This window comes from Bos indicus x Bos taurus, chromosome 1 (genome assembly GCF_003369695.1).
Source record: "Bos indicus x Bos taurus breed Angus x Brahman F1 hybrid chromosome 1, Bos_hybrid_MaternalHap_v2.0, whole genome shotgun sequence".
Taxonomy (NCBI): Eukaryota; Metazoa; Chordata; class Mammalia; order Artiodactyla; family Bovidae; genus Bos; species Bos indicus x Bos taurus.
In genome coordinates this window covers 53,010,588-53,037,174 of record NC_040076.1, presented here as the reverse complement: position 1 = coordinate 53,037,174, position 26,587 = coordinate 53,010,588, and the positions used below count along the sequence as shown (strand labels likewise).

General features: G+C 39.8%; 1 protein-coding gene across 1 annotated transcript in view; it reads left to right on the top strand.

The window, feature by feature from the left end:
* MYH15 (myosin heavy chain 15) overlaps window positions 1–26,587 on the top strand; it is a 159,670-nt gene that overhangs the window by 21,480 nt on the left and 111,603 nt on the right. The window contains exons 8-12 of the mRNA XM_027514018.1: window positions 2,401–2,464; window positions 2,555–2,650; window positions 11,346–11,449; window positions 12,672–12,810; window positions 23,621–23,739. Of these exons, the coding sequence (XP_027369819.1) occupies window positions 2,401–2,464; window positions 2,555–2,650; window positions 11,346–11,449; window positions 12,672–12,810; window positions 23,621–23,739 (522 nt within the window). The remainder of the gene's footprint in view (window positions 1–2,400; window positions 2,465–2,554; window positions 2,651–11,345; window positions 11,450–12,671; window positions 12,811–23,620; window positions 23,740–26,587) is intronic.

Here is a 26,587-nt window from a genome sequence, read left to right as displayed (position 1 = left end):
TACAATTACTGTTTCTACTTTTGCCTATGAACCCCCTGCCCCTGGATATATTTCACTGGGGATTTTTTTGACAGGGGAAAAAAACACTTTTTTAAAGTATTTTTGGATAACTAATAGTCCCAAGATAAAACGATTTGGATTAAGGTCACTAATCCATTTTATGCCAAGAATGAGTGTCAGGGAGCCATTATATAATTTACAAGGAAATTTGTAAAAGGCTTCCTTTTGAGTCTGCTGCTACTGCTGCTGAGTCTCTAGGCATGATTAAATAATAGCCTCCTGCTTATTTGACTGCTTTCCCTCCAAAAACCTTAGAGCTGCCCTGACCACACTTACCTCTGCTTGTGGTATCTGGCTGTGTAACAGGTACTAATACTGGTCCAGAAAACAATGGATAGATTTGGGATTTGTCAGAATGTGGTGAGAATTTCTGCTTAAATACTAAAGAATAAAACTGTGGGGAAAAAAGGCCAAGAGAGGGAAAAGGGAAAGATGGAAAAGAGGGAGGAGAAAAAGAAGATAAAGAAAAGAGTAGAATAAAAGGAAGAAAGAAGAGAATAGCAAGTGGGAAGAAAAATAAATAAGGAGAGAAAGCAATTGAAAAAGACCAAGAACAAGAAAAAAATTGGAAGGATGGAAGGAAAGAAGAAGTAGCGAAGCAAATTAAACAAAGATGGATGAATGGAAAGACGAAGGAAAGACAAGAGAAAGAAAGAAAGGGGGGATTAAAAAAAATCAAGAAATCCAGGTTAACTTCTTTAGATTAATACTCCATACATGAAGTTGGAGACAAGCAGGATACTGGCCCTAGATAGTTAAGGGGCATATCAAAGGAATAAGTTCAATGAGCCAGACTCTTGCATCTTCCCATAAATAGACAAGCACTAAACTCATTAACTTCAGATGGTCTATTTTCTTTGATTAGCAGCATTTTTTGATGTTCTGATTACCTAGTTTTTGTTGCAAAGACTCCTGTATACCCAGGCACCTCCCTTAGCTCTGTGGAGCAGTCCCTCAGAGCTATCTGAGAGGCTATCTTCTGGGCTTAAGTCTTCAGTAAGTCCACTGAATAAACATAATTCTCAACTTTTAGGTTGTGAGTTTTTTTTCAGTTGACAGTACATAAATGTATATGTGTGTAAATGCACATACACATGCAGGGACACCTCTGTACATGTTTGTATGTGTTTATGTACAAATGTGTGTTTGTGTCTTGACTGTGTCTTGATGCACCTGGGCTCTGTAGCCTCTGGGCAGACTTTCTGTCCCATCAGATACTGTCTTATGGCTTTTCATTGACAAGGAAGGAAGGGAGCCTCATCTATAATCATGCCAAGGTGATGTTTTGAAACTTAAGTCCCATCATGTCACTCTTCTGCTTAAAACCTCCTAATGTCTTCTGAGCACACACAAAGTAAAACCCCACTCCTTCCTGTGGCCACATGGCTGACCTAATATGGTGCCTGCTGCCTGCCTACTCTCAGACTCTGCTTTCTTCTCTGCTTTCTCTTACTTGCTGCACTCCTTCATATCTGGCTTTTCTTTTGATTTCAAAACACATCAAATATTCCTCAGTCAGAGCTGTTGCATTCACTGCTTACACCTAGAATTTAGAAGATTTGGGGCACATCTACTTTTCCCATGTGGTATCTCCAGTGTCTAGCAGGTTTTCTGGATCATAGATGCTCAACAAATGTTTGCTGGTAAATAAAAGAATATATCAAGAAGATATTATTTTTCTCATTTTTAGATAGGAACACTGAGGCCTGGAGAAATTCTATAATGCACATAAGAATGCACAGCCAAGAGGAGAAGGGAGGGATAAATTACAGGTTTGGGATTAACATATACACACTATTATATATAAAATAGATAGCCAATGGGGACCTATTGTTCAGTGCAGGGAATTATACTCAATGTCTTGTAGTGAATGACCTGTAATGGGAAAGAATCTGAAAAACAAAATGTATATATGTATATATATGTAAATTATATATAAATAAATTGTATATATATGAAATCATATATATGTTATATAAATAACAATTATATATTTATATATATGAAAATTATACATTTATAGATATAAAACTGAATCTCTTTGTACACCTGAAACTAGCACAACATTGTAAATCAGCTACTCTTCAATAAAAAACAAAACAAAACAAAACAAAAGAATATGCAGTCAGTGATGAGCAGATCTGAGGCTAGACTCTGGGCCTACTGCCAGTCCTGATGACACTCTGGCTGCGTCTTGACATTAACTAGTGCCATCACACCCCATGTGGAATTTTTTTTTTTTAACTTTGGAGGAAGTAGTTACTTTGGGAGTGATGTGTATAATGAAACCATTGCAGCTGTCTGGCATGTTAAATAGGAAACTGTTCTGTGTTCACTCAGGGCAAGTTCATCAGGATGCACTTTTGTGCCAGAGGCAAGCTGTCATCTGCAGATATCAACATCTGTAAGTAGGCACTGCACTGTCTGATCACTTTTCTTCTAAGTTTTGCAAGAACACCTACATTTGAGTCTTTACTCATGCCTTATTATGCAGATTTGCTTGAAAAATCCCGGGTGATTTTCCAGCAGCCTGGAGAGAGGAACTACCACATATTCTATCAAATTCTGTCTGGAAAAAAAGAACTTCGTGGTAAGTGTATTATTCTGGGGGCTGAGTGTCATTCTAAAACAAGACAGTTGTCAGATTATCAGACCTGGAAAAGTACTGTTTAATGTCTACCAGCCTGTTTAGAGGGACCTCAGTTTATTTATCCTAAAATGTAAGAATTTGAACCAAATATAGACCCAATGTTCTTTAATTTTATATAGGTAGAGAGTAAACGGTAACACTTTTCTTTTTTCAAACACTTTTGGAGGTGGGTAGGATGCCCAGCAGAGGTAAATGAATGTGTGTGTGTATGCATATGTGCACACATGTATGTGTGTGTGTATAAAAAGCATTAGATAATTTAAGGCCTTAAATGATTAAAATCACTTATCACTTAAGTGGGTAGTAGAGACGAGGCCAGAGGTGGGAGGCATTACTATGATGTGTAGTGGTCAATGTGAGTTCTATATAGAAGGGAGGATTTGGGTTGGGATATAAAAAATGGGAATGGGGTTTAACCAGAGTAATGAATGGAGGGCACTTCTGGTAGCAGGAATAGTGTACACAATGTCAGGAAAAGTCAAGGCAAAATCAGGGATCAGAGAGAGCAGGTGAACTATAGGAAAGTGTTTTCATAGAAGACTAGTAGAGATCTTATTTGGATACTTTCTAAACTCAGGAAGTGGAGGGGGTGTTGTGTGCATGTGTGTGAGTAAATGTGTGGGGTGTGGTGTTTTGTGGAGGAGGATGGGGTAATGGAAGGTCATGATCTGTTGATGGCAGTGGCAGTTAAGCTGGTATGATAGGCCTCTGGCCTCACACCAGAGGTCAGAAAAGTCTTAGCAATGATTGAACATAGAAATGAGAATGACGAGTCAAAAATACTCCCAAATTCAGTAATTTGACTAGGATAAAAGAAATGCCATAAATGGAAATAGAAAAGTAACTTATAGGGTAAGAGAATGAATTTCATGTATTCATTCAACAAATATTTATTGTGGGGTCGCTAAGTATACACTGCTTCTTAAAGGATAGGTGATAGGGAAGTAAACAGGGCCCACAGGTCCTGGCCCTCATGAGCTTACATTCTAGTATGGAAGACAGTAACAAATAAGTAAACAAAAAATATATAATTTCAGACAATGGTAGGTCTATAGAGAAAAATAAAGTGGATGAGGGGATGGAGTGAATTCGGAGTTGGTAGGGCAATGAAAGTTTATATTTTATTTAATTTTGTGTCTTGCGGGGGCACACACTGTGGCTTGCAGTTCTCTGACCAGGGACTGAAACTGGGCCACATGGCAGTGAAAGCCTGGAATCCCCACAGGTGGTTATATTTTAGATAGAAGAGCAGGGGAGATCTCTGTAAGGAGGCAATGTTTGGGGAATTCCCTGGCAGTCCAATGGTTAAGACTCTCACTGCTGTGGCCTGGATTTGGTTCCTAGTAGGGGAATGTGAGAGTTGGACTGTGAAGAAAGCTGAGCGCTGAAGAATTGATGCTTTTGAACTATGGTGTTGGAGAAGACTCTTGAGAGTCCTTTGGACTGCAAGGAGATCCAACCAGTCCGTCCTAAAGGAGATCAGTCCTGGGTGTTCTTTGGAAGGACTGATGCTAAAGCTGAAACTCCAGTACTTTGGCCACCTCATGCAAAGAGTTGACTCATTGGAAAAGACTCTGATGCTGGGAGAGACTAGGGGCAGGAGAAGAAGGGGACGATAGAGGATGAGATGGCTGGATGGCATCACCGACTCGATGGACGTGAGTTTGAGTGAACTCCAGGAGATGGTCATGGACAGGGAGGCCTGGTGTGCTGCGATTCATGGGGTCGCAGAGAGTCAGACACGACTGAGCGACTGAACTGAACTGAACTGAACTGAGGGAAACTAAGATCTGGCAAGCTGTGCAGTGAAGCAAGAGGGTGGGGGCAGGGGGTGGGAAAGAAGGCTATGCTTTTCCAGACACTTGAATGAGGGAACAAGTAGGCAAAGACTTCCAGGAAAAAACTTCCTGAGGGAAGAAACAGTGAGTGCAAAGGCCCTGAGGCAGGAATGCATTTGGTTTAGTCTTGGAATAGTATAACGGCCATTGCTGGGGGCAGAGTGGGGCAATGGAGTGGGTAATGTAGGGGCAGACAGGTAGGGCCAGCTCAAGCAGCACCTCGCATGGCGTGGCAGAGAGTTTATGTCTCCAGTGCTATGGAAAGTCATTGGAAGGGAAGAATGACAAGCTGATTTGGTTTCAAAGGTATTACATCTGGCACTGAGGACAACAGTGCTCCCACAGGAGTGACTGTGGGATGATTGGAGATCCAGGTGAACAAATTGATGGGGAACAATCCCCTCAGACTGTCCTGCTTAGATGAAATATGGTATGCATCCAGCAGGGTTTTAACTACCTGGTCTCTAACTCCTAAGTGCCCTCAGCAAATAGAGAAAGCTCTACAAACTGGACAGCTATATTTTGCCATAGGTGCAGTTGGTGGTATGAAAACAGCAGCTGTTCTCCTTACTATCTTCCCTCCAACTCAACCTGGAACAGACTTTTTTTTTTAGTTTTCCTTTGAGTAGCTCTGCCAGATGACACTCATTTCTATGCAGTGCAGAGCAGCTAACATGTAGGGTCCGGTGTGGGTACAGCAGTGACTGCAAGATCTTTTGGAGCATCTCTGTTTACTAATAGAACTGTCTGAAGACCCTGGGCTGCTATGGAAAATTCCTATCATGAATTCATGAGCTCATGTACTTTGTTGAGTCTGTGGACCGTTGAGATTGATTAGTGTATAAAGGCTGACATCTGGTGGTTCAGGTTGAGTATTGTTGGTTCACTTGTTTATGACACCAATGATCATTCTTTGGAATATTTAAAAATGTTAAACTGTTTGTACTCATCGCTGCCAAAGAAGAGCTTCTGAGTATCCTGAGGAGCGACACAAGAGGGCAGAGCTTAGCATGTGAGGATTGTGTCCAAATTTCCTAAAATAGGAGCATCTGTGTATGACAAGCAAATCAGGTGTGGAAAATGACAGCAGAGGGTGGAGGCTCTGTGGGAACAGTAGCTCATCCCACAGAAGGAGCCAAGGAAATGGAGTGATGTGTCATCCAATGAGCCAGCCCCATTTTAGCCTCTACTTGGCCTGGAAGATTCCTTCTCCTCCTTTTTTTTATCAGTTAATCCTGATTCTTGTTCCAGGTACAGCTAAAACTTACTCCCCCAGTTCCCTTAGATATGACTCCTTAAAATTCTTCAGGTTTTTTTTTTTTAATGTGAACCATTTTCAAAAACTTTATTGAATTTGCTATAGTCTGCTTCTGTTTTATGTTTTGGTTTTTGGTCTCCAGGCATGTAGGTTTTTAGCTCCCCTAATAAGGATCGAATCCCCGCCCCCTGCATTGGAAGGGGAAGTCTTAACCACCAGACCACTAGAGAAGTCCCAAAATCCTTTAGTTCTTAATGCCATCTATATACCACTTATCTACCTTTTATCTTCCTTTATCTAACTGTAAAAGTTAATACCACTTATCTTCCTTTTTCTCTTCTTTGATTTTTTTATTTATATTTATTTATTGTGCCCACTCTTTCTATTCAACTGGTGTGTAAACTCCAGAAGGAGAGGTCAGGAAACACATCTTTGCCTCTTGGAATCCTTGACACGTTGCCTAATGCCCTGAGAACTCCATAAAGTGTGTGACAGTACTACACAGTAGTGGCAGCCAAGAGCTGCCCTTGATCTGTCTACTGGGACCCCGAGTGCCTCTGGAGAAGGGAATGGTCAGCATCTGGGCCTGTTTTGGAGCTTATTCAACTTACCCTCTTTACCCATTAGATCTCTCTTGAACTAGCCTCATATCTTCACTCCCCTTCCCCCTACTGGTTATTAGGGGGTGCAAGGTATCTGAATGCTTCCCAGCTCCAGAGAATGCTATTCAAATCAGAAGCTATGTGAATGACTCTCTCTGGAGCTGGGCAGTGCACCACCTCTTCAGCTGTACATAGCAGCCCTGAGGAACAGGTGATGATGGGTGATGTGACATAGAGGCAGTAGCCACAGAACTCTATTCCTAAGATGATAAACTTCTTTGGGCCCACTGTCAGTTTCACTGTTTTTCATAGTAAACACAATCTTGGAGAACATTCAGCCATTCTGAAAGTAAAATGTAATGTTAGGATGACATGTGAAACAACACCTTGAATGATAAAACACTCACTCTTAATGGGTTCTGCTGCTGCTGCTAAGTCGCTTCAGTCATGTCTGACTCTGTACGACCCCATAGATGGCAGCCCACCAGGCTCGTCCGTCCCTGTGATTCTCCAGGCAAGAACACTGGAGTGGGTTGCCATTTCCTTCTCCAATGCATGAAAGTGAAAAGTGAAAGTGAAGTCGCTCAGTTGTGTCCGACTCTTAGCGACCCCATGGACTGCAGTCCACCAGGCTCCTCCGTCCATGGGATTTCCCAGGCAAGACTACTGGAGTGGGGTGCCCTTAATGGGTTCTAGGCATCTCCAACTGGACAGTGGGCTCTAGAAATGAACTCTTGACACCTATACTTTTTGAAAGTGTAAAGCAATTAACTTTTACAGTTAGCATCCTCTCATCCATTCTCTCTCTGCTCCCCACCTCACCTCCCTCCCACCCCTATCCTCCACATGCCCACAGCCTGGTCAACAATCTTCTATATGGGCCCTTTCTGGCCTAGACAGTCTCTCTGACTCAATAGTGTCTCATGAAATGCATATACTTTTTTCATTCTCTCAAGGCCATTTCTCATGGTAGAAATGAAATTAATTAAATAAAGGAATCCCTGTTTACATGAAATTCTTCTGAGAAAACTTCAATCCAATTAAAATTTATTGCTCCTTGAAAAGAAGTTTTGATAAGGCCCAGTGGGGAAGATGTTTGAGCTAAAGGCCTTTTTGGGTTCCTCAAACACTCTTGCTTCTCTAGAGCGGCCACCTCCTGCCGAGGGCAGCTGTCCCAGGGAATGGTTACACCAGTGCAGCAGCCATATTTCTGGTTGTAAGGAGATAGAAGAAAAGTCCATAGGATGTGCTAAATGACTTCTAGAAATGATGCTTCTAGAAGAGGGGAGATTGAGGGAGAATTCACATGTAGCACTTGGGCCCAACATTCTGGCTTATTACCAGCCCCCTCCTGAATCTTGACTCTTTCCTCCACCTGGCCCTCCAGTCCTCAGGCACACAATGTTCTTGCTCTCTGCTCCGTCTCCCTCTGTGCATGTCCAGTGTTGAGCTTGCACAGAAGAAAGACCCTCCTTCTGTCTATGACAAAGGAGGAAATGGAGTCCTGTCATAGTACTCACACAGGTTGGAGCAGTGGGTGGCATAGTCTAGCAGAAGCACTAGAGACTATGTTCTAAATTCAGTTTATCGTTAAATTGACTCTGGGCAATTAGTATGCCTTTCTAGCCTTTTATTTTCCTTATATTTAACATGGAGAAAACAATGTCAGATAGAGCACATTTGATTGTCATGACTAGGACAAAAAGATAAAAAATGATATAATAAACATGAGTTAAAAAAATTCTGTAAAAGGTGAATCTAGAATGATCTAAAAGGTAATTTTGGCAGAGCAATCTTGGAACGTAGATTTTGTTTTTAATGTCAGCCAACTAAAACGTGCCTCTACCCTAAAGTACAGCATTTTCTGTACGGTTTAGGTATATGATTCCTCTAGTCTCCTTGAGGGAAAGGACTATTTCAGTTTTGTATCCTTTCCTCCTCCCGTAGCATATGCCTACAGTAGAGAAAATAGGTTAAGTAAATGCTTTGATTTGAAAGACATGGAGATGATGTCTGCATTTGAGCTGGGTGAAGGGACAAGGCATTGTGGCCCCCAGGTGTCTGGCCTGGGTGTGTTGGTGACATTCACTTGCATGAGGAGCCACAGAAGAATAGCTTCAAGGCAGACACAGTAAACATCATTGATTCAATCGCGGTAATGCTGGGTTTGAGCTACTTGTGGCCATTCACCTTGAAATGTCTAACAGGAAGTCGGAGATCTAGGTCTGGAGCTCAGAAAATATAGATTTGAGGGTCATCAGTAAAGTCATGAATGAATCTTGCATAAAATACAGAGAGAGCATACATCTTGATAGCATACAGTCAGGACAGTATTTGATACCCTTGATGACTCCCTCTTCCTGAAAATCTTCCCCCTTGGCCTCCAATGTACTCCCCTCTTTTATTTCTCTCCTAAACCTCTGGGCATTGCTTAGCAGGTTTCTCTCTTTTATCCAGCACATGAATTTAGAGGGCCCTGGGGCTCAGTCCTTGGCTTTGTCTTGTGGTGATAGATCGTCTAGACTGACAGCTTTAAAGATCATTTCTATCTGATGACTTGCAAAGTTTGATCCTAAGTCTAGACTTTTCTTTAGCATTCCAGACTCACAGATAACAGACTTTAATGTCTCCACTTGGATGTTTAATAGGCGTCTCAAACTTCACATGCCTACAACCTAGTTCCTAAACTCCACCCCACCAGACCTATTCCCACCAGTGTTTAGTAGCTCATCTGAAGGCATCTCCATCCTTCTGCTTGCCTGGGCACAAACCCTTGGAATTATCCTTGATCAGAATTTTCTCCCACATTATTCTCATTTGTTTCATCAGCAAATCCTGTTGACTCTACTCCATTCAAAACCCGAGCTCTGGCTACTTCTTACCACGTCTGCTGTTACCCCCAAGTCAAGTACCAATTTTTCCCTCCTGAATTAACTCTTTCTTGTTATCCCTGATTCCACCCTCTCCCTCTGTCTTTAACCACAGCCACAGTAAATTAAAAAAAAAAAAAAAATTGGATGATGTCACTCTTCTGCTCAAAAACCTCTTGTGGCTTCCTATCTCACATAGAGCAGAAATGCCCCAATCCTCACCGTGGCCTGTGAGGCACTGTAATCTGGCCTCTGGATGCTTCTTGGACCTCATGGACTACTCTTTCTTTTACCAACCTTAGCCACTCAAAATTCCAGGCAAGCACCCCACCTCAAGGCCTTTTCATTTGCTTTTTTTCTTTTTAGCAATTTCTTCCCGTAATTACTTATGACTCTCTCCTGTAACTCTCTTTACGCAAATGTCACCTTATGGAGGCCTTCTCTGATCACTGGGTTAAAAATGGAAACTCTGCATATCCAAGACTTTTTATTCCTTTTCCCTTTTATTTTTCTCCTTAGCACTTACTACTGTTTTACATGTCATATTTTTACTCATTTACTTTTAATTCTGTCTTCTATTGGAATATAAGCTTTATGAGAGCAGGAATGACTTTTTTTTTTCACTGATGTATCCATAAAACTTACAATAATTCCTGGCATATTACTGGATCTCCAATAGATATTGATATAAAGTGAGGCATGAGGAATAATATAAGGAGATTCCTGAGAAGTATTAACGTTTAAAGGACATTCAAATCTCCATGGAAATAAATACTTTAAAAATTATTATGAATTATATTTCTATTTAAAATATATATTATACTTGGATTCAGCCTGATTTCTTTTGGGTTAGCCCAGTTACTTTTATCAAATAGCTTTACTGAAGTATTATGACCTAAGTGTAAACATTGATGTGTGTATCTATGAGGTGAAACCATCATCACAATTGAGATAATGCATATATCCATTCAAAATTTTCCAATCTCTTGAAATCCCTCCCTCCTGCCCCTTCTCACTCCTTCAAGCCCTCCTCTCCCAACCCAGTCCCTAGGCAACCACTAATGTGCTTTGTCAGGACAAATGAGTTAATGTTTCCAGAATTTTATAAGATGGAATCCTGCAGTGGATACTCTTTTGTCTGGCTTATTTCACTCAGCAAATTATTTTGAGATGCTTCCATGCTGTAGCACATGTGCATAGTGCATTCTTCTGTTTGCTGAGGAATAATTAATGATGAACGTTTGGATTGTTTCCAAATAGAGCATTTGGAACATTCACATAGTCCAATTTCTTTGTTTCTAACTTCAGGATAATAGAACTTCACTTCATTGAGTGCTAAACAGAAAACTCAGATGGGCTCTATAAAGCTTCACTGGGAGCGAGTGTCAGGCTTTAAGAGGTTAATGTGATTTGGCCAAGTTGACTGCAGACATGTTGCTGATGGCCTGCCTTGGCTTCAGCCTGCATTATGTTTCCTGACTAAGTGAATCATGTCAGGAGTCTTAGACATATCAGAGGTGCAGCAGTGAACACACTAGCTGATTTATGGATCCCGTGAAAGACAGACTCAGCCTCCTAACAGGGAGGACATGATGTGACAGGGTTATACTGCTAATGTTCCCTGGGTTTTGACCCCAGTTTCTGCCTGCTGCCTAGCTTTTGAAGCTCAGGCATGTTATAATTTTACAAACCATTTTTTTTGTTGTTGTTGTTGTTTTTCTCTGGCCCTCAGCCACATATCTAGGCCAAATTCCTGTTTGCAAAGTTTTGCCAACATGCATTATCTGTTTTTTTTTTTTCTCTCACACCAATTCAAGTGGCTGCAATTGAATCTGCTTTCCGATTTGGCCTGTCTGGTCTTCTCTTGGGAGGCATTAGAACATGACTGACAAGTTAATAGAGGGCAGAAATTGATTGCAGAGGTTTGGGTGTAGAATATGGATTTTATTTTGGCTTGTTTACAAGTATGCTGTAAGCCGTAAGAGTAAACTGTGAATACTGGTCAATTATTTTCTGAAGCCTTGTGGATTTCTGTAAGCTGTTTAACTGATGGTTTTCCCACTGCAGATGTGTGCCTGGTGTCTGAAAATCCCTCTGACTTTCACTTTTGCTCTCATGGAACAGTTGCTGTGGAGAGCTTGGATGATGCCGAAGAACTGCTGGCCACGGATGTAAGGCTTGTTAGTTATCAGAGCAAAGTCTGGTAATGACAATGAGACATGGAAGAAAGCATCTTAGATCTCCTCTCTTCCTGGAGAAGTGACCTTCCTTCCCCGAGGGGTGGAGAGTGGAAGGTGCCCCTATAGGACTGCTTCTGTCCAGAGTTTTATACTTATTTATTTTGTCAGTATAGTAACTTTGATACATATAGAAAAGTAGGAAGATGCTTCAATGCAATGATAACCACTGTTTTCATTCTTTTATTTTTTTTCTCTTCGGGATTGCTGTTATGTAGTTGTTTTGGTGTTTTTTTAAATCAAGGATCATAATCATTCTACATATGCTATTTGATATATCGTTTGCTTTTTGATTAATGTTTAGCATTTCCAGTGTTATTACAAACTCTTCATAAACATTTAATGGATACTTAATATTTTATCAGACATTTGTTCTATAGTTTATTTAACCATTCTCCTATTGTTAGACTCAAGGTTGAGGGTTTGTTTTCCTACTATGGTGAATATCTTTGTAGGTGAGTACATTCCTGTATATCAGATTCATCTTATGCTAGATTTCTAAATGGTAGGATTATGAAATTTTATAGTCTCTCGATACATATTCTAAATTAACTACTAGAAGGATTACCAATTTCCACCCTCCTGGAGTGTGTGAGAACACACTTCTTACCATGTGCAGTGGCTTCCTAGGATGCTGTTCTTTGGTGACATAGTTCTTCTTTTCTTAAATACTTCCTTTTGCCAGTCGTCAAAATGAATCTGGAATAAATATGGGAGAACATATGGGATCCCAGAAATAAGCAACCCATCAGATATGGTGCTACTTTATCCCATAACCATGAAAGGCAAAATAATTGAGCTCATATAGCCAGTTAATGATAGATTATTGGAAGGGAGAAGAGAGGAACAGGAGAGAAGGCATCTGAGGAGAGTTCTAAAACTACTGAGTTAAACATCAAATCATATGCCTTCCTAATTCTCTTTTAAAGGGATGAAGAGGCTACAGGTGACCAAGAGCCAACAGGGCGCTTTCAAACCAATTTGCATCAGTTTGAACAGAACTGTCACACTTGAGGGCTGTGGTGATCCATCTCCTTCCCTCCGGCAGGCAGCCCATGGCCCACAAGTGGAGGGAGGTGTGATAACAGAGGAGGTGAGGTGCTTACTGCAGCCATTAGGCAAATGAGTACTTGGCCATCTGCTTCTCTTTCTACAGCAAGCCATGGACATCTTGGGCTTTCTCCCTGATGAGAAGTACGGATCTTATAAACTCGCTGGAGCCATCCTGCACTTTGGAAACATGAAATTTAAGCAGAAACCCAGAGAAGAGCAAGTGGAAGCAGATGGCACAGAAAGTAAGGATTACTTTTGAAAACAGGGCATGCAGGTGCCTCGAATCCCTGACCCTAGGCCTACTCCCTTTCCTTGCAGTTAGCCTCACCTCTTGGTTTTTAGGAAATGTTGAAATTAATCAGTGATCTCCCTCAATTGATGCCCCCCAAATATTATATCTTTCAGTCATCACTTCTTTGTAGAGTCCTTGTATCTCAGAATAAGACACATTCCTTAATTAATTATTGATGACGCCAGTAAATTTGCTAAACTTGGGTGATAATAGGATTGACTAAGATACAGTGTGCCTTCAGCATGTAGACTCTGGAGAAAAACAGAAAAAGGAGCAAATCACTATGAGATGCATAAAGCAACATAATGAAGGTGTGAACAAAGATTTTTAGAATTCTAAAGCTGGAGCGTTCACTAAGTTGAAAACAAAATGGCTTCTTTTCCCTTTGCTCTTTATTCACATTATAAAAATTTATAGTCATGCCTACTTATCAAAAAGATCTATAGTGAGTGATCTGTCTAGAATGATCATTAAAATAGAAAATCACAATTATGAAAAGAAGGAATAATAGTCATAATGACTTCATTTAATAAAATTCCTGGCATCTGAAACAAAAAGAAAAAAGAATATTCACTCAAATCTTTCAACAAATATTTTTTAAAATTTTGTATTTTCAATTGTGGTAAAATATACACAACATAAAATCTTACCCATTTTTAAGTGTTCATATCAGTGGCATTAAGTGCTATTACATTGTTGTGCAACCACCATCGCAGTTAATCTCTAGAACTTTTTGTCATCCAAACTGGAACTCTGTATAAAGCAATAACTCCCTATTACTCCCTTCCCCTAACCCCTAGAAAGCATTAGTTTACTTTCTGCCTCTATGAATTTGACTATTATGCATACTTTATATAAATGGAATCATATGATGTTTGTCCTTTTGTGTCTGGTCTATTTATAATGTTTTCAGAACATATTGCAGTAAGTGTCAGAATTCTATTCCTTTTTAAAGACTAAATAATATTCCATCACATGTATATTCTACTTTTTGTTTACCTGTTCATTTGCAGACACATGAGTTGCTTCTACTTTTCACTACTGAGTAATGCTGCTGTTAACACTAGTGTTCACATATCTGTTTGAGCCTGTGCATTTATTCTTTTTTGTCTATACCCAGAAGTAGAATTGCTGGATTAAATGATAATTCTATATTTAATCTTTTGAGGAACCTCCATACTCTTTCTCTATGGTGGCACCATTTCACATTCCCACCAGTGATGCACAAGGGTTCCAGTTTTTCTACATCCTCACCAACACTTGTTTTCTGTTTTTTTTTTGATAAGAGCCATCTGTATGGGCACGGTGGTATCTCAGTTGTGCTTTTATTTTCATTTCCCTAATGATTAGTGATGTTGAGTATCTTTCATGGACTTATTAGACATTTGTATATCTTCTTTGGAGAGCTATCTATTCAATTCCTTTGCCTGTTTTTGCATTGGGTTGTTTGTTTTTCTATTGTTTCACGAATAGTTTTTGAGGCCAGTCTGTGCAGGGACTGTACCTGGTGCTAGAGATATACCTGTGAACAAGATATCATCTCTGTCTTGACTGTCTAGTGTGGGAGATAGACAATATATACATAAATGGACAAATACATGCATGAAGTCAGAATGAAAAAGCAGAATAAAAGAATAAAGAATAATAGGAATTGAAGGTTGTTGTTGATAGGGTGGTCAAAAAGTCCCCTTAGAGAAGAGGACACTGGAGCTCAGATGAGAATACAGTGGGAGAAGGTACTCCCTTGCTGCTGTTCAGTCACTCAGTTGTGTCAATTGTTAGTACAATATATACATTGTACCAACATATTAACATATACTTTCCTGGTCTCTTGTTGTCTTTTTTTGTTATTTTTGTCATTGTTGTTAGTTTTTTGCTTTTTCCATGCTTTGAAACAAAGTTTTAAAAATTATTTTTATTACAAAAGCAGGATATAATTATTAAGCAGAAGATACAGATAAGCAAATGAAGCAAGTCATCTTATCCAATCTCCCTGGTGGTTCCTTGTCAGCTTTTTTGCTGGTGTGTCCTCATCGTCCTTACTTCTAACTGCTCCAGAACTGCTGGTCTCGACTCTTGACACTTTTCTTTGCTCATTTTTTAGCTGGTTATCTCAAACTCAACTTGTATAGAACCGAATTCTCCACCTCTTCGTAACCCCTGCTACCAACTCTTCATTTTTCAGTCTTCTTACTGAATGTAAACTGGACTCTCCCAGTTGCCCTGACTCAAATCATGGGTAGCTTAGAGTCATCCTGACCTCCTCTCTTTTTCATTGTCTCTACCTTTAAACATACGTAAAACTCACAACCATCCGCAGCTATCATGTTCACTGCCACCACCTAGCCTAAGCCTCCATTTCTTACCAGACAATCCAGAGAGCCTCCTTCCTGATCTCCCCACATCCACCCTCACCCCATTACTGTGCACAGAGCAGCCAGCCATGACCCTTTCACAGTATAAGCCATTGCATATCCCCTCCTCTCACAGATGGCTCCCATCTTACTCAAAATAAGCTCCGAATCCTCAGTATAGCCTCCTTGTTTTCTCTGATGTCTCTCCAAATCTCTCTCTAATCCCATCTCCCTATTGTGACTGATAATATAAAATTTATATTTGGTCTTTGTCCTAGTTTATGGCACAGAGCTCTTAATTTGGAATTTTCTGAGTTATGAGATCGATAAAGGTACATCTTATGTTAACAAGGTGACTTTTGGACTGTGCCAATAGATGGGGTCTGGTCACCACAAGAACTAACCTAGAGTTGGAACTTTCAGTCCCATCTCTGTCAGGACAGAGGAGAGGGGCTGGAGATGAAGTGCAGTCACCAGTGGTCAATGCCTATGTAATGAAGCCTCCGTGAAATCTTAAAAGCACAGTGTTCAGAGAGCTTTTGGGTTGCTGAAATTGTGGAAATTTGGTGAGATTGGCATCCCTGGAGAGGGTGTGGAGTCTCTGCACCCTTTCCCCATAACTTTCTCTAGGCATCTCTCCTATTTAGCTATTATTGAATTATATTCTTTTATCATAAACCATTGATTTAGTACATAAAGTGTTTTTTCTGAGTTCAGTGAGCCTCTAGCAAATTCAGTTCAGTTCAGTTCAGTTCAGTCATGTCTGACTCTTTGCGACCCCATGGACCACAGCATGCCAGGCCTCCCTGTCCATCACCAACTTCCAGAGTTTACTCAAACTCATGTCCATTGAGTCGGTGATGCCATCCAACCATCTCATTCTCTGTTGTCCCCTTCTCCTCCTACCTTCCATCTTTCCCAGCATCAGGGTCTTTTCAAATGAGTCAGTTCTTCACATCAGGTGACCAAAGTATTGGAGTTTCAGCTTCAGCATCAGTCCTTCCAATGAACACCCAGGACTGATCTCCTTTAGGATGGACTGGTTGGATCTCCTTGCAGTCCAAGGGACTCTCAAGAGTCTTCTCCAACACCACAGTTCAAAAGCATCAATTTTTTGGCACTCAGCTTTCTTTACAGTCCAACTCTTACATCCATACATGACTACTGGAAAAACCATAGCCTTTACTAGATGGACCTTTGTTGGCAAAGTAATGTCTCTGCATTTTAATATGCTGTCTAGGTTGTTCATAACTTTTCTTCCAAGGAGCAAGCGTCTTTTAATTTCATGGCTGCAATCACCATCTGCAGTGATTTTGGGAAGACTGTCACTGTTTCCACTGTTTCCCCATCTATTTGCCATGAAGTGATGGAACCAGATGCCATGATCTTAATTTTCTGAATGTTGAGTTTTAAGCAAAATTTTTCACTCTGCTCTTTCACTTTCATCAAGAGGCTCTTTAGTTCTTCTGCTTTCTGCCAGAAGGGTGGTGTCATTTGCTTATCTGAGGTTATTGAAATTTCTCTCGGCAATTTTGACTCCAACTTGTGCTTCATCCAGTCCAGCATTTCTCATGATGCGCTCTACATATGTTAAATAAGCAGGGTGACGATATACAGTCTTGACGTACTCCTTTCCCTATTTGGAACCAGTCTGTTGTTCCATGTCCAGTTCTAACTATGGCTTCTTGACCTGCATACAAATTTCTCAGGAGGCAGGTCAGGTGGTCTGGTATTCCCATCTCTTTCAGAATTTTCCACAGTTTGTTGTGATCCACACAGCCAAGGGCTTTGGCATAGTCAATAAAGCAGAAGTAGATGTTTTTCTGGAACTCTCTTGCTTTTTTGATGATCCAACGGATGTTGGCAATTTAATATCTGGTTCCTCTGCCTTTTCTAAATCCAGCTTGAACACCTGGAAGTTCACTGTTCACATACTGTTGAAGCCTGGCTTGGAGAATTTTAAGCATTACTTAAATGTGAGATGAGTGCAATTGTGCAGTAGTTTGAACATTCTTTGGCATTGCCTTCTTTTGGGATTGGAATGAAAACTGACCTTTTCCAGTCCTGTGGCCACTGCTGAGTTTTCCAAATTTGCTGGCATACTGAGTGCAGCACTTTTACAGCATTACCTTTTAGGATTTGAAATAGCTCAACTGGAATGCCATCACCTCCACTAGTTTTGTTCGTAGTGATGTTTCCTAAGGCCCATTTGACTTCACATTCCAGGATGTCTGGCTCTAGGTGAGTGATCACACCATCGTGATTATGTGGGTTGTGAAGATCTTTTTTGTATAGTTCTATATATTCTTGCCACCTCTTCCTAATATCTTCTGCTTCTGTTAGATCCCTACCATTTCTGTCCTTTATTGTGCCCATCTTTGCATGAAATGTTCTCCTGGTAGCTCTAATTTTCTTGAAGAGATCTCTAGTCTTCCCCATTCTATTGTTTTCCTTTATTTCTTTGCACTGATCACTGAGGAAGGCTTTCTATCTCTCCTTGCTATTCTTTGAAATTCTGCATTCAAATGGATATATCTTTTCTTTCCTTCTCTGCCTTTCACTTGTCTTCTTTTCATAGCTATTCTTAAGGCCTCCTCACACAATCATTTTGCCTTTTTGCATTTCTTTTTCTTGGGGATGGTCTTGATCCCTGCCTCCTATACAATGTCGCGAACCTCTGTCCATAGTTCTTCAGGCACTCTGTCTATCAGATCCAATCCCTTGAAAATTAAATCTAGCTAATTAATTGAACCCAAGTAGTGTGTCGTTGGAACCTCCAAACTAGAGCTGGTTGGTCAATAGCCTAAGCAACAACCTGGACTTTCATTTGGCTTTTGAAGTAGAGGAAGCAGTCTTGTATTAATAGGACTGCACTCAACCTGTGGAATCTGATGCTGTCTCAGGTAGTTGGTGTCAGAATTGTGCTGAACTGTAGGACTTCCATCTGGTGTCACAGAACTGCTTGGTGTGGATCCACCCACCTCAGTGGAGTCAGGGGCAGAGCCCTCACCTACCCTTTCCCCAGTCTCGCACTCCTCTTGCTCAGTCCGCTGATCTCTTGGCTCTTCTGGGAGTATTTGAGCAATCCTATTGCAGGACTTTTTCACCAACTCCTCCTTCTCTCTGGAACTCTTCCTAGATATCCTCATGGCTCACTCCCTCACTTTGTCAAGGTGCCATCTTGGCTGTCACCTTATCAGAAAACTCTTCCCTGACGACCCCCACCTCCTTCTTATCATTCTCTATCTCCTTACTCTGAATATTTTTGTTTGTGTCATTCATAATAGCTGCTTTTTATTGGCTGTCTTACTCCTCAGTCTCCATCAGATAGGAACTCCTAAAGAGCAGTGGTCTAACTAGGTGTGAACTGCTAATATTAATAAATAATAAATATATTTTATCCACTCCAGTGTTTTTGCCCCGAGAATCCCAGGGACGGGGGAGCCTGGTGGGCTGCCGTCTATGGGGTCGCACAGAGTTGAACACGACTGAAGTGACTTAGCAGCAGTAGCAGCAGCTGTATTTCCAGGCATTAATACAATGTCTGGCTCTGTATTATAGTAGCACTTAACCATAGTGGTAATTAATTATTTGTTAATGAATCCTACCTACTCAGGGACAGTCAGTTAATATCATAGGACATATCCTTTGTGTTTTGTTTTTTTTTTCTATTTGAGTGACTGTCTCACTATACTCATCAATATTAGCAGTTGTTTTCCACTTGTCAATTAGCCAGGTTTTATTTTATTTTTATGTATTAATAAAGCTAACATTTGTGTAGGTTATCAACTATTTATATTGTTTCTTTTTTAAATTTTTGTTTCCATCATTAGCCCATTTTTAAAATTGAGGCACAGATTTTTTCTTATTGATTTCTAAGGGCTCTTAATATATTAAGCCTTGGTAATTTTCTTCCAGTTAACCATTTAGGAAGTAGTTGAAGGAGTTGGACAGATGGAGAAGAAAGAGAAAAGAGGAAGGGCCCCAAACCAAAGGCGACATTCTTAGCTTTGCCTCTTTCTTGAGCTCAAGTCCCACATTTCTAACCTTCTACTGCATGTTCTCCTGCTACCCTAAACTCTGCATGGCAAAAACTCAGTGTATCATCTTCTTCAAGTGATATCTCACTGTTGACTCTTCTATTCATATTCACAGTGCTGTCCTTCTCTCTGCTTCTCGGGCTAGAAACATCTTCATCATGTTTCTCAGTCTTTTGCTCTTTCTTGTTACTAGTTTAGACTTTTCAGCCCCTTGCACTCCACTGTCCCACAGTAGGTTCACTTTCTGTAATTGCCTCCCTCTGGTCTGCCTTCCACACTTCCACAAAATTAATCTTTCTGATTAATTTGCCATTAATTTGCCATGCTGATTAATTTGCTGTTCTAATTTGCCATTTCTCTGCTAAAAGCCCCTTTAATATATCCCCATTATTTAAATAATACCTTCCAGAGATATCAGATGTCTCCTGTGGCCACAAGTCACCTGTTCTTCTGTTTATCTCACTTTCTAACTTCTTGGTCCAATCTGCCATCTTTGACCATCACTGAACTGCCCGCCTGTGGGCCTTTGAGTCATGTTGTTCTCTGTCTTAGAAATGCTTGTTCTCCCATATTTGCCCATCAAAACCCTCCTCATCCTTCAAGGCTCAGACCAAATGTTGTTTCTTTCTTGAAATCTTCTCTGTTTATACAGTCCAAAAGAGATCTTTCTCTCTCTTTCAAACTTTGATGATACTCATAATTTGTCTCTTTATAGACAGTTGTTTTATGGACTTGCTATTTTTGCCTGTTTTATTTACTGTCATGAATTATAAACTCCTTGATGTCAAGGATTTTTGTCTTGTTTATCTGTCCTCTTACCATAGCATCTGGTACCAGGCCTTGCACATAGCAAGTGCTCAGAAACTGTTCAATAAATTAAGAAAGGGTGAACAGCTCAGAAACCATATTATAACCTTATATATAAGATGAATTGAAGGTCATTTTCAAAACCCTTTTTCACATTCCCATATTGCGATTTGAGAAAACTGGATTTTGTTTCTGTATTTATATCTTGTTATTTATACATCAGACTGTACCAGGATAGAATTGTCCCTTTGTTTTTCTCTACTTCCTTATCTGTTTTCAGGTGCCATCAGAATTGTTCTCTCCATCTTCTAATAATACTTACCAAATCTGGATACCATTCTCTAGAGAGTAGTTCTCAGACTTGGCTGCACATTAGAATCACCAGGGGAGCTTTTCTATTCCTGAAGCTCAGCCCTTACCCAGACCAAAGGAAATCAATCTCTGAGGGTGGATTCAGGCATCAGGGTTTGTGGTTACAACTTGCCAGGTGACCCCAATGTGCAGCCAAGGTTGAGGACTGTTCTCCAACCCTCATACCCTCATGTGTATCAGAATCGCCTGGTGAAATGCTAAAATTAAACCCTAACCTCCTCTAGTGAGCAAGTACTTTGTTCTTTTATGAACTCTGATCCTGATCCACACCAGTGATGAGAACCCATCTAGCTAAACCTCTCCTAGGTAAGACGATACAACCTGGTTAAAATTCATGGTTTTATCTACCAGGTCCTAGAAAATGATGTTTATTTTGGTGGTATTTTTATAAAGCTTCTTCTGGAATACATCAGGTCACACAATGAACGTATGTTTACAGGTGGTGCTGTCTTCATGATGGCATCTCCTGAATGGTAGAAGGATGTTTTTTCACCAATTTAAACTATTTTCATCTAGGTTGTAGCACTATAAACTTTTAATGCAAAGGAAGTAATTTTGAGGAGGGGAACATGACACTGTTATATTCTGTTAAAAAAAGATGAATAATATGTGATATTTAATGTACGCCTTTGGGATAAATTCAAGGCACACTACTCTGTCTGCAGATCCTTGAATGTCTCTGGAGTGGGAGAGAAATAATTCTGTAACGTTGAAGGCTATTTCTGTTAGAGCTTAAGGTGGGATACTACAGAGAATTTGGGTTTCCTTTGTTCATGGATGAAAATAGACTCAAAGAACTGTCATTAACACTGGAAAAAGATTGGTGAAATTGAGACTATTATTACCTACCTTGTCCATCTGAATGCTTCCAAAGCATAGAGAGCTGAAGTCCTGTCTATTTTTCCTGGACAGATATTGTGGAATTGTTCATTTTTCACATCATTGGTTACTGTTCAGCTCCACTCAGATTCATCAGGCACATTACATTTCTCCCTTCCTTTGAAATATTTTCATTTTGGGTTAGATGCTCTTTAAATTCTCCTTTGGCTCAAAAAGTCTTTTATTCTGACCCCTTGGCTTTTCAACTTGAAATAATCAGGCTTTTGTCTCCAAACATGGTGCTCTTAACAAGAATATCTCAGTATAGGATCGGAATGTCTGCTCTACTTTTGATTTTTCCACTTATTTTCCCAAACAGTCTGTCTTTGCATTTTGAAAGATTTCATAGCAATGGAGTTCCTAGGCCATTATCACTGATTAGGAGTAGATGTAGAATTTGTAGATACATTTCTAGAATGTATAATATATATTGACTTTGCACGCTAAGTCTCTTCAGTTGTGTCTGACTCTTTGTGACCCTGTGGACCACAGCCGACCAGGCTCCTCTGTCCATGGGATTCTCTAGGCAAGAATACTGGAGTGGTGGGTTTCTATTTCCTTTAGTTAATAAATAAATCAAACATTTCAAGCTTTTCTAGTCTTTGTGAAAACTTTAAAGGCCCCACAAAAAGGAAATGGATATTGTTAATACAGATGACATATAGCTATTTAATTGTGTTTTGTTTTTAATTTATTCTTTATTTGTGGTCATTGCTCAGGAAATTTTGTACTTCTTAATGAAGTAAGGAAAGACTGCATTTCCTTCTATTCTAAGACATTAACTTTATGGAATGACTACATCAGATATATATCTCAGGATTCACTTAAAATGGAAGACAGTAGAGAGGTTTCAACTGAGTAAAATATTCCTTTTGTTTGATAACTGAAAAAAAACATGCAGTTTAAAATGTGTTTATAGCTTCTCGCCTGTGGCATTATTTCGTGTTATTGTCATTTTTTTAACACCTGATGTGATACATGCTTATTTACTTTTCCTTCTGATAACACTCATTCTTCATTTCTTTCCTCAGAAAATGAAAATAGCACTCTATATGAGAATAATTGTGTGGGTTGTAAGTCTTCTTGTTAGGCAGCAGAGGGCACTGTGGGGCAGAGACTCACAGGAAGAGGAGCGGTGTATGAGAGATACTGGGCAAGTGTCCTGGCTTCTGTTGATAGGTCTTGAATTACCCAAATATATGGTCCAAGTTCTGGTTCCATTGAAAGGAGCTACAAATATATACGTAGAAGGGGAAAATAGGCAAATAATGAAAATATGACTTTCATGCTCTTCAGATGAACAATTCTTTTAAGAAGAGGGCCAATATCAAGAACTGGATTTTTTTTAATTGGGTTATAATTCTCATATTATAAAATTATTCTTTAAAAATATACAGTTCAGTGAGTTTGGGCATAATCAGAAGGTGGTTTGACTAACATGTCATTACTACCAAAAAGAGATCTTGTATACAAAAGTAGATACTCCCCATTCCTTTTTCCCCTAGCCCCTGGCAACTACAAATCTACTTTCTGTCTCTCTAGATTTACCTATCCTGGACAGTTCATATAAATAAAATCATATAATATATGGCCTTTGTGTCTGGCTTCTTCACTTACTATGATGTTTTCAACCCTCAATCATGTTGCAGCATACATCAATACTTCATTCTTTTTTGTAGTTAAAAAAATGTTCTGTGGAATTAATATCCTGCATTTTGTTTATCCATTTATCAGTTGATGAACATTTGTGTTTTTTCCTTTTTTTGACCATTGTGAGTAATGCTGCTAGGAACATTTGTGTACAACTATTTTGTGTGAACATATGTTTTTATTTCTCTTGGATATATACCTCGGGGTGGAATTGTTGGATCCTGCAGTAACTATGTTTAACTTCTGAGTGGCTGCCAAACAGTTTCCTCCAGTGGCTGTACCATTTTACATTCTAGGAGTGTTTGAAGTTTTCAGTTTCTCCACTTCTTCACCAACACTCATGTCCTTTTGATTATAGCCATTCTAGTGAGTCTGTAGTGGCATTTCACTGTGATTTTGATTTGCATTTACAAGAAATAGAGTCTTTTAGGATCCTTTAGGGTCCGTGAATTTATTTCAGAACTACAATTTACCTTGCTACATCATTCTACCTACACCATCTTTCCATCTTCTGGGTTGTCTATTGGGCACACGTGGAGATTGAATTTTAACAATGTTTTCCTTCTTCTCTCCTCCTCCCTCTTTTCTCTTACTATTTTTTCTCTCCCTCTCTCCCTCCCTCCTTCTCTTCTTCTTTTCCTTCCTTTCTTCTGACCAGATGCTGGCAAGGCTGCTTTCCTCATGGGCATTAACTCCTCTGAGCTGGTGAAGGGCTTGATCCATCCTAGAATCAAAGTTGGTAATGAATATGTTACTAGAAGTCAAAATGTAGAACAGGTAAGTTACTTCCAGAGTATTATGATTCTATCCTCTTGTACTAATTGTACACAGGTTTTATTTGTGTATTTTTCAACTTCTGATGTCTGTAACAAGGGCTTCTATAAAAAAGTGAAAAAGAATTACCATGATGAGTATTCTGTTTTCATCTGTGATGCACACTACAGTAAATGCTCTTGTGTTAAGAGTCTTTCTTTTTTTTATTTTATTTTTTAACTTTACAATATTGTATTGGTTTTGCCATATATCAAAATGAATCTTTCTAGTCTGAAAGATACCATTTTGACAGTTTCCCCTTAAGCAACAAGTCTCTTCAGATTCAGGGAAGTCCTTTACATTTTATAATAAACATCTTTGTGGTCTAGCTAAGAGGCTCTTAAAAATACAGTTTCTGACATGAATAAAATTGGTAAATTGAAATCTATTCACCTATTTGGAATATTAACTTTTTAGGCTATCAGATGCATTCATTAAGAAAGGGTTTCAGCACATATGCTGAAGTTAGCATTCAAAGAGGGGGAAAAATGAGAACCAAAGTGAGAGATGGAAGGTCATATAGGTTTGTTTTGTTCAGTATCCAGGAGAATATTTTAATGATAGAATAATGAGTGCTCTAAGAAGTGTTGATCCTGAGGCTGTGCAGTAAATAGTCACAGGACAGCCAACTAGTGGGACCATCTAAATATGATAGTGTATTTCAAAATAATAATTGACATCTGCAACGTGCCAGTATGAGACAAGCCCTGCTACAGTAACATACACATTAAAATCCTAGTGACAATAAAATGGGCATTTATTTCTTACTCACACCAAGCCCAATACAGATTAGACCGCCTTCTTCAATTTTGTCCTCAGGCCATCTGGAACGCATGGCCTCCAGTGTTGCTGCACAGGGAAAAAATGATTTGTGAAGAAAGCACACACACTTTAACTGCCTGGGGCTAGAAGTGATATCACGTTTAGTAAGATTCTATTGGTGAAAACTAGTCAAATTCTCTCCTTAGCTACTGTGGGGCTGAGAAGTGTAGTCTTTCTGGAAAGAGAAAGTGGTTTGATCACATATAACATGTAAAAAGCATTCATATTATCTCCTTCCATTCCTACAACAAAACTCAGAGGTATAAGTATCCTTACCCGCAAGGATACTTATGTATTTTCCAGTTGAGGAAACCGAGGGTTAGGGAACATAAGTAACATTCCAAAGGACACCCAGATAGTATTCAGGTGACACTTAGACTGTCTCATTCTGTATACATCCCAAATCTGAAAATGAGATAGACAAATGTGCAACTTTGTGACAGAAGACAGTTATTTTGACAACAATAAACTCTCTTCCTTTTGATATGTTTATAGAAAGACATTTGGTGTGACTGTCATTTAAAACATTTCAACAACTAATCAAAACCAATTTCCTAGTTCAGCTTACTCTGTAACTAAATAAGCTTATCTCTACCATAATATCAACTCTATGGGAACAATTTGCCTGCATTTTTGTCCTCCCTGGTGACCTGAGCTCTTGAGGCCATGGACTGTGTCTAATTCATCTTAGTACCCCAGCATCTAGCACGGTGCCCTGCAAGCGGTAGGTTCTCCATAGATGTTAAAATAAATGAAATATTGACTGACATTAAGCCATGCTCAGTGGGACAAGTAGTTGAGCTATTTCTTCATAGTGAGGCTGGAGATGTCTGGCAGCTTCTTGCCTTTTAAGACATTCACCACCACATGCATGCATGACATGCTATGATTATAGAACAAGGACTTGCTCAGTGTAAAACTAATGAGCCCATAGGAGGACTGAAATCAAACCTTCGTCTCTTTAATATTGTGTTCTCGGGGACTGAGTTACCACACCAGCCTCTACTATAATGGAATCAGTGAAGCAAGCTAATATATTATTATTCAACATTAAAAGAAAGAAAACCCTCATCCTCCATGCCCCCCTCCCCTACCCACCTTCTTGCTTAAGCACTCTCTTTTCCTCCATCTCCTGAAGACAGAGTAAGAAAGCACACTGTAAGGCTTTTCTTTTCTTAGGAATTTTACCGACTTTATAGAGACAATTGTCACTGCTAAGAATAGAGATGTATATGCTCTGTTGATGACTATTGCAAAAGATGGCAAAAATTCTTGCAGTGTTAACACTTTATACAAAACTTAGTTCTAGTTCTTATGCTATCTAATTCTGCCTCTTTGGTCAAATACTCCATCTCTCTGAGCACCCCATGAAGAGGTTAAATTCTTCTGTGGGTCTTGGTGGAACAATGATTGGCATCTAAAGGAGATAATTCTTCATGTATGAGAGTGTCCCACACATTGAAGGAGGTTTTGCATTCCTGCTCCCAGGTGCTAAATGCCAGCAACACTCTCAGTCACTGATCATGGGAAAATGCCCATCCTGTTCCAAAGTGCCCCCTTCCCTTGAGTGGAGCGTGTACCATCTTGAATTGGGAGCCACTATACATGATTATCCAGAGAAGGCAATGGCACCCCACTCCAGTACTCTTGCCTGGAAAAATCCCATGGACAGAGGAGCCTGGTGGGCGCAGTCCATTGGATCGCTAAGAGTCGGACACGACTGAGTGATTTTACTTTCACTTTTCACTTTCATGCATTGGAGAAGGAAATGGTAACCCACTCCAGTGTTCTTGCCTGGAGAATCCTAGGGACGGGGGAGCCTGGTAGGCTGTCGTCTGTGGGGTCACACAGAGTTGGACATGACTAAAGCGACTTAGCAGCAGCAGCATACGTGATTACCAGGAACCAAGGCTCTTTAGGTCTAGTATTTTAAAATTCTAGGAGAGTTCTAACTATGCTTATTAGAAATAAGTTATTTTACTTTAAAAAG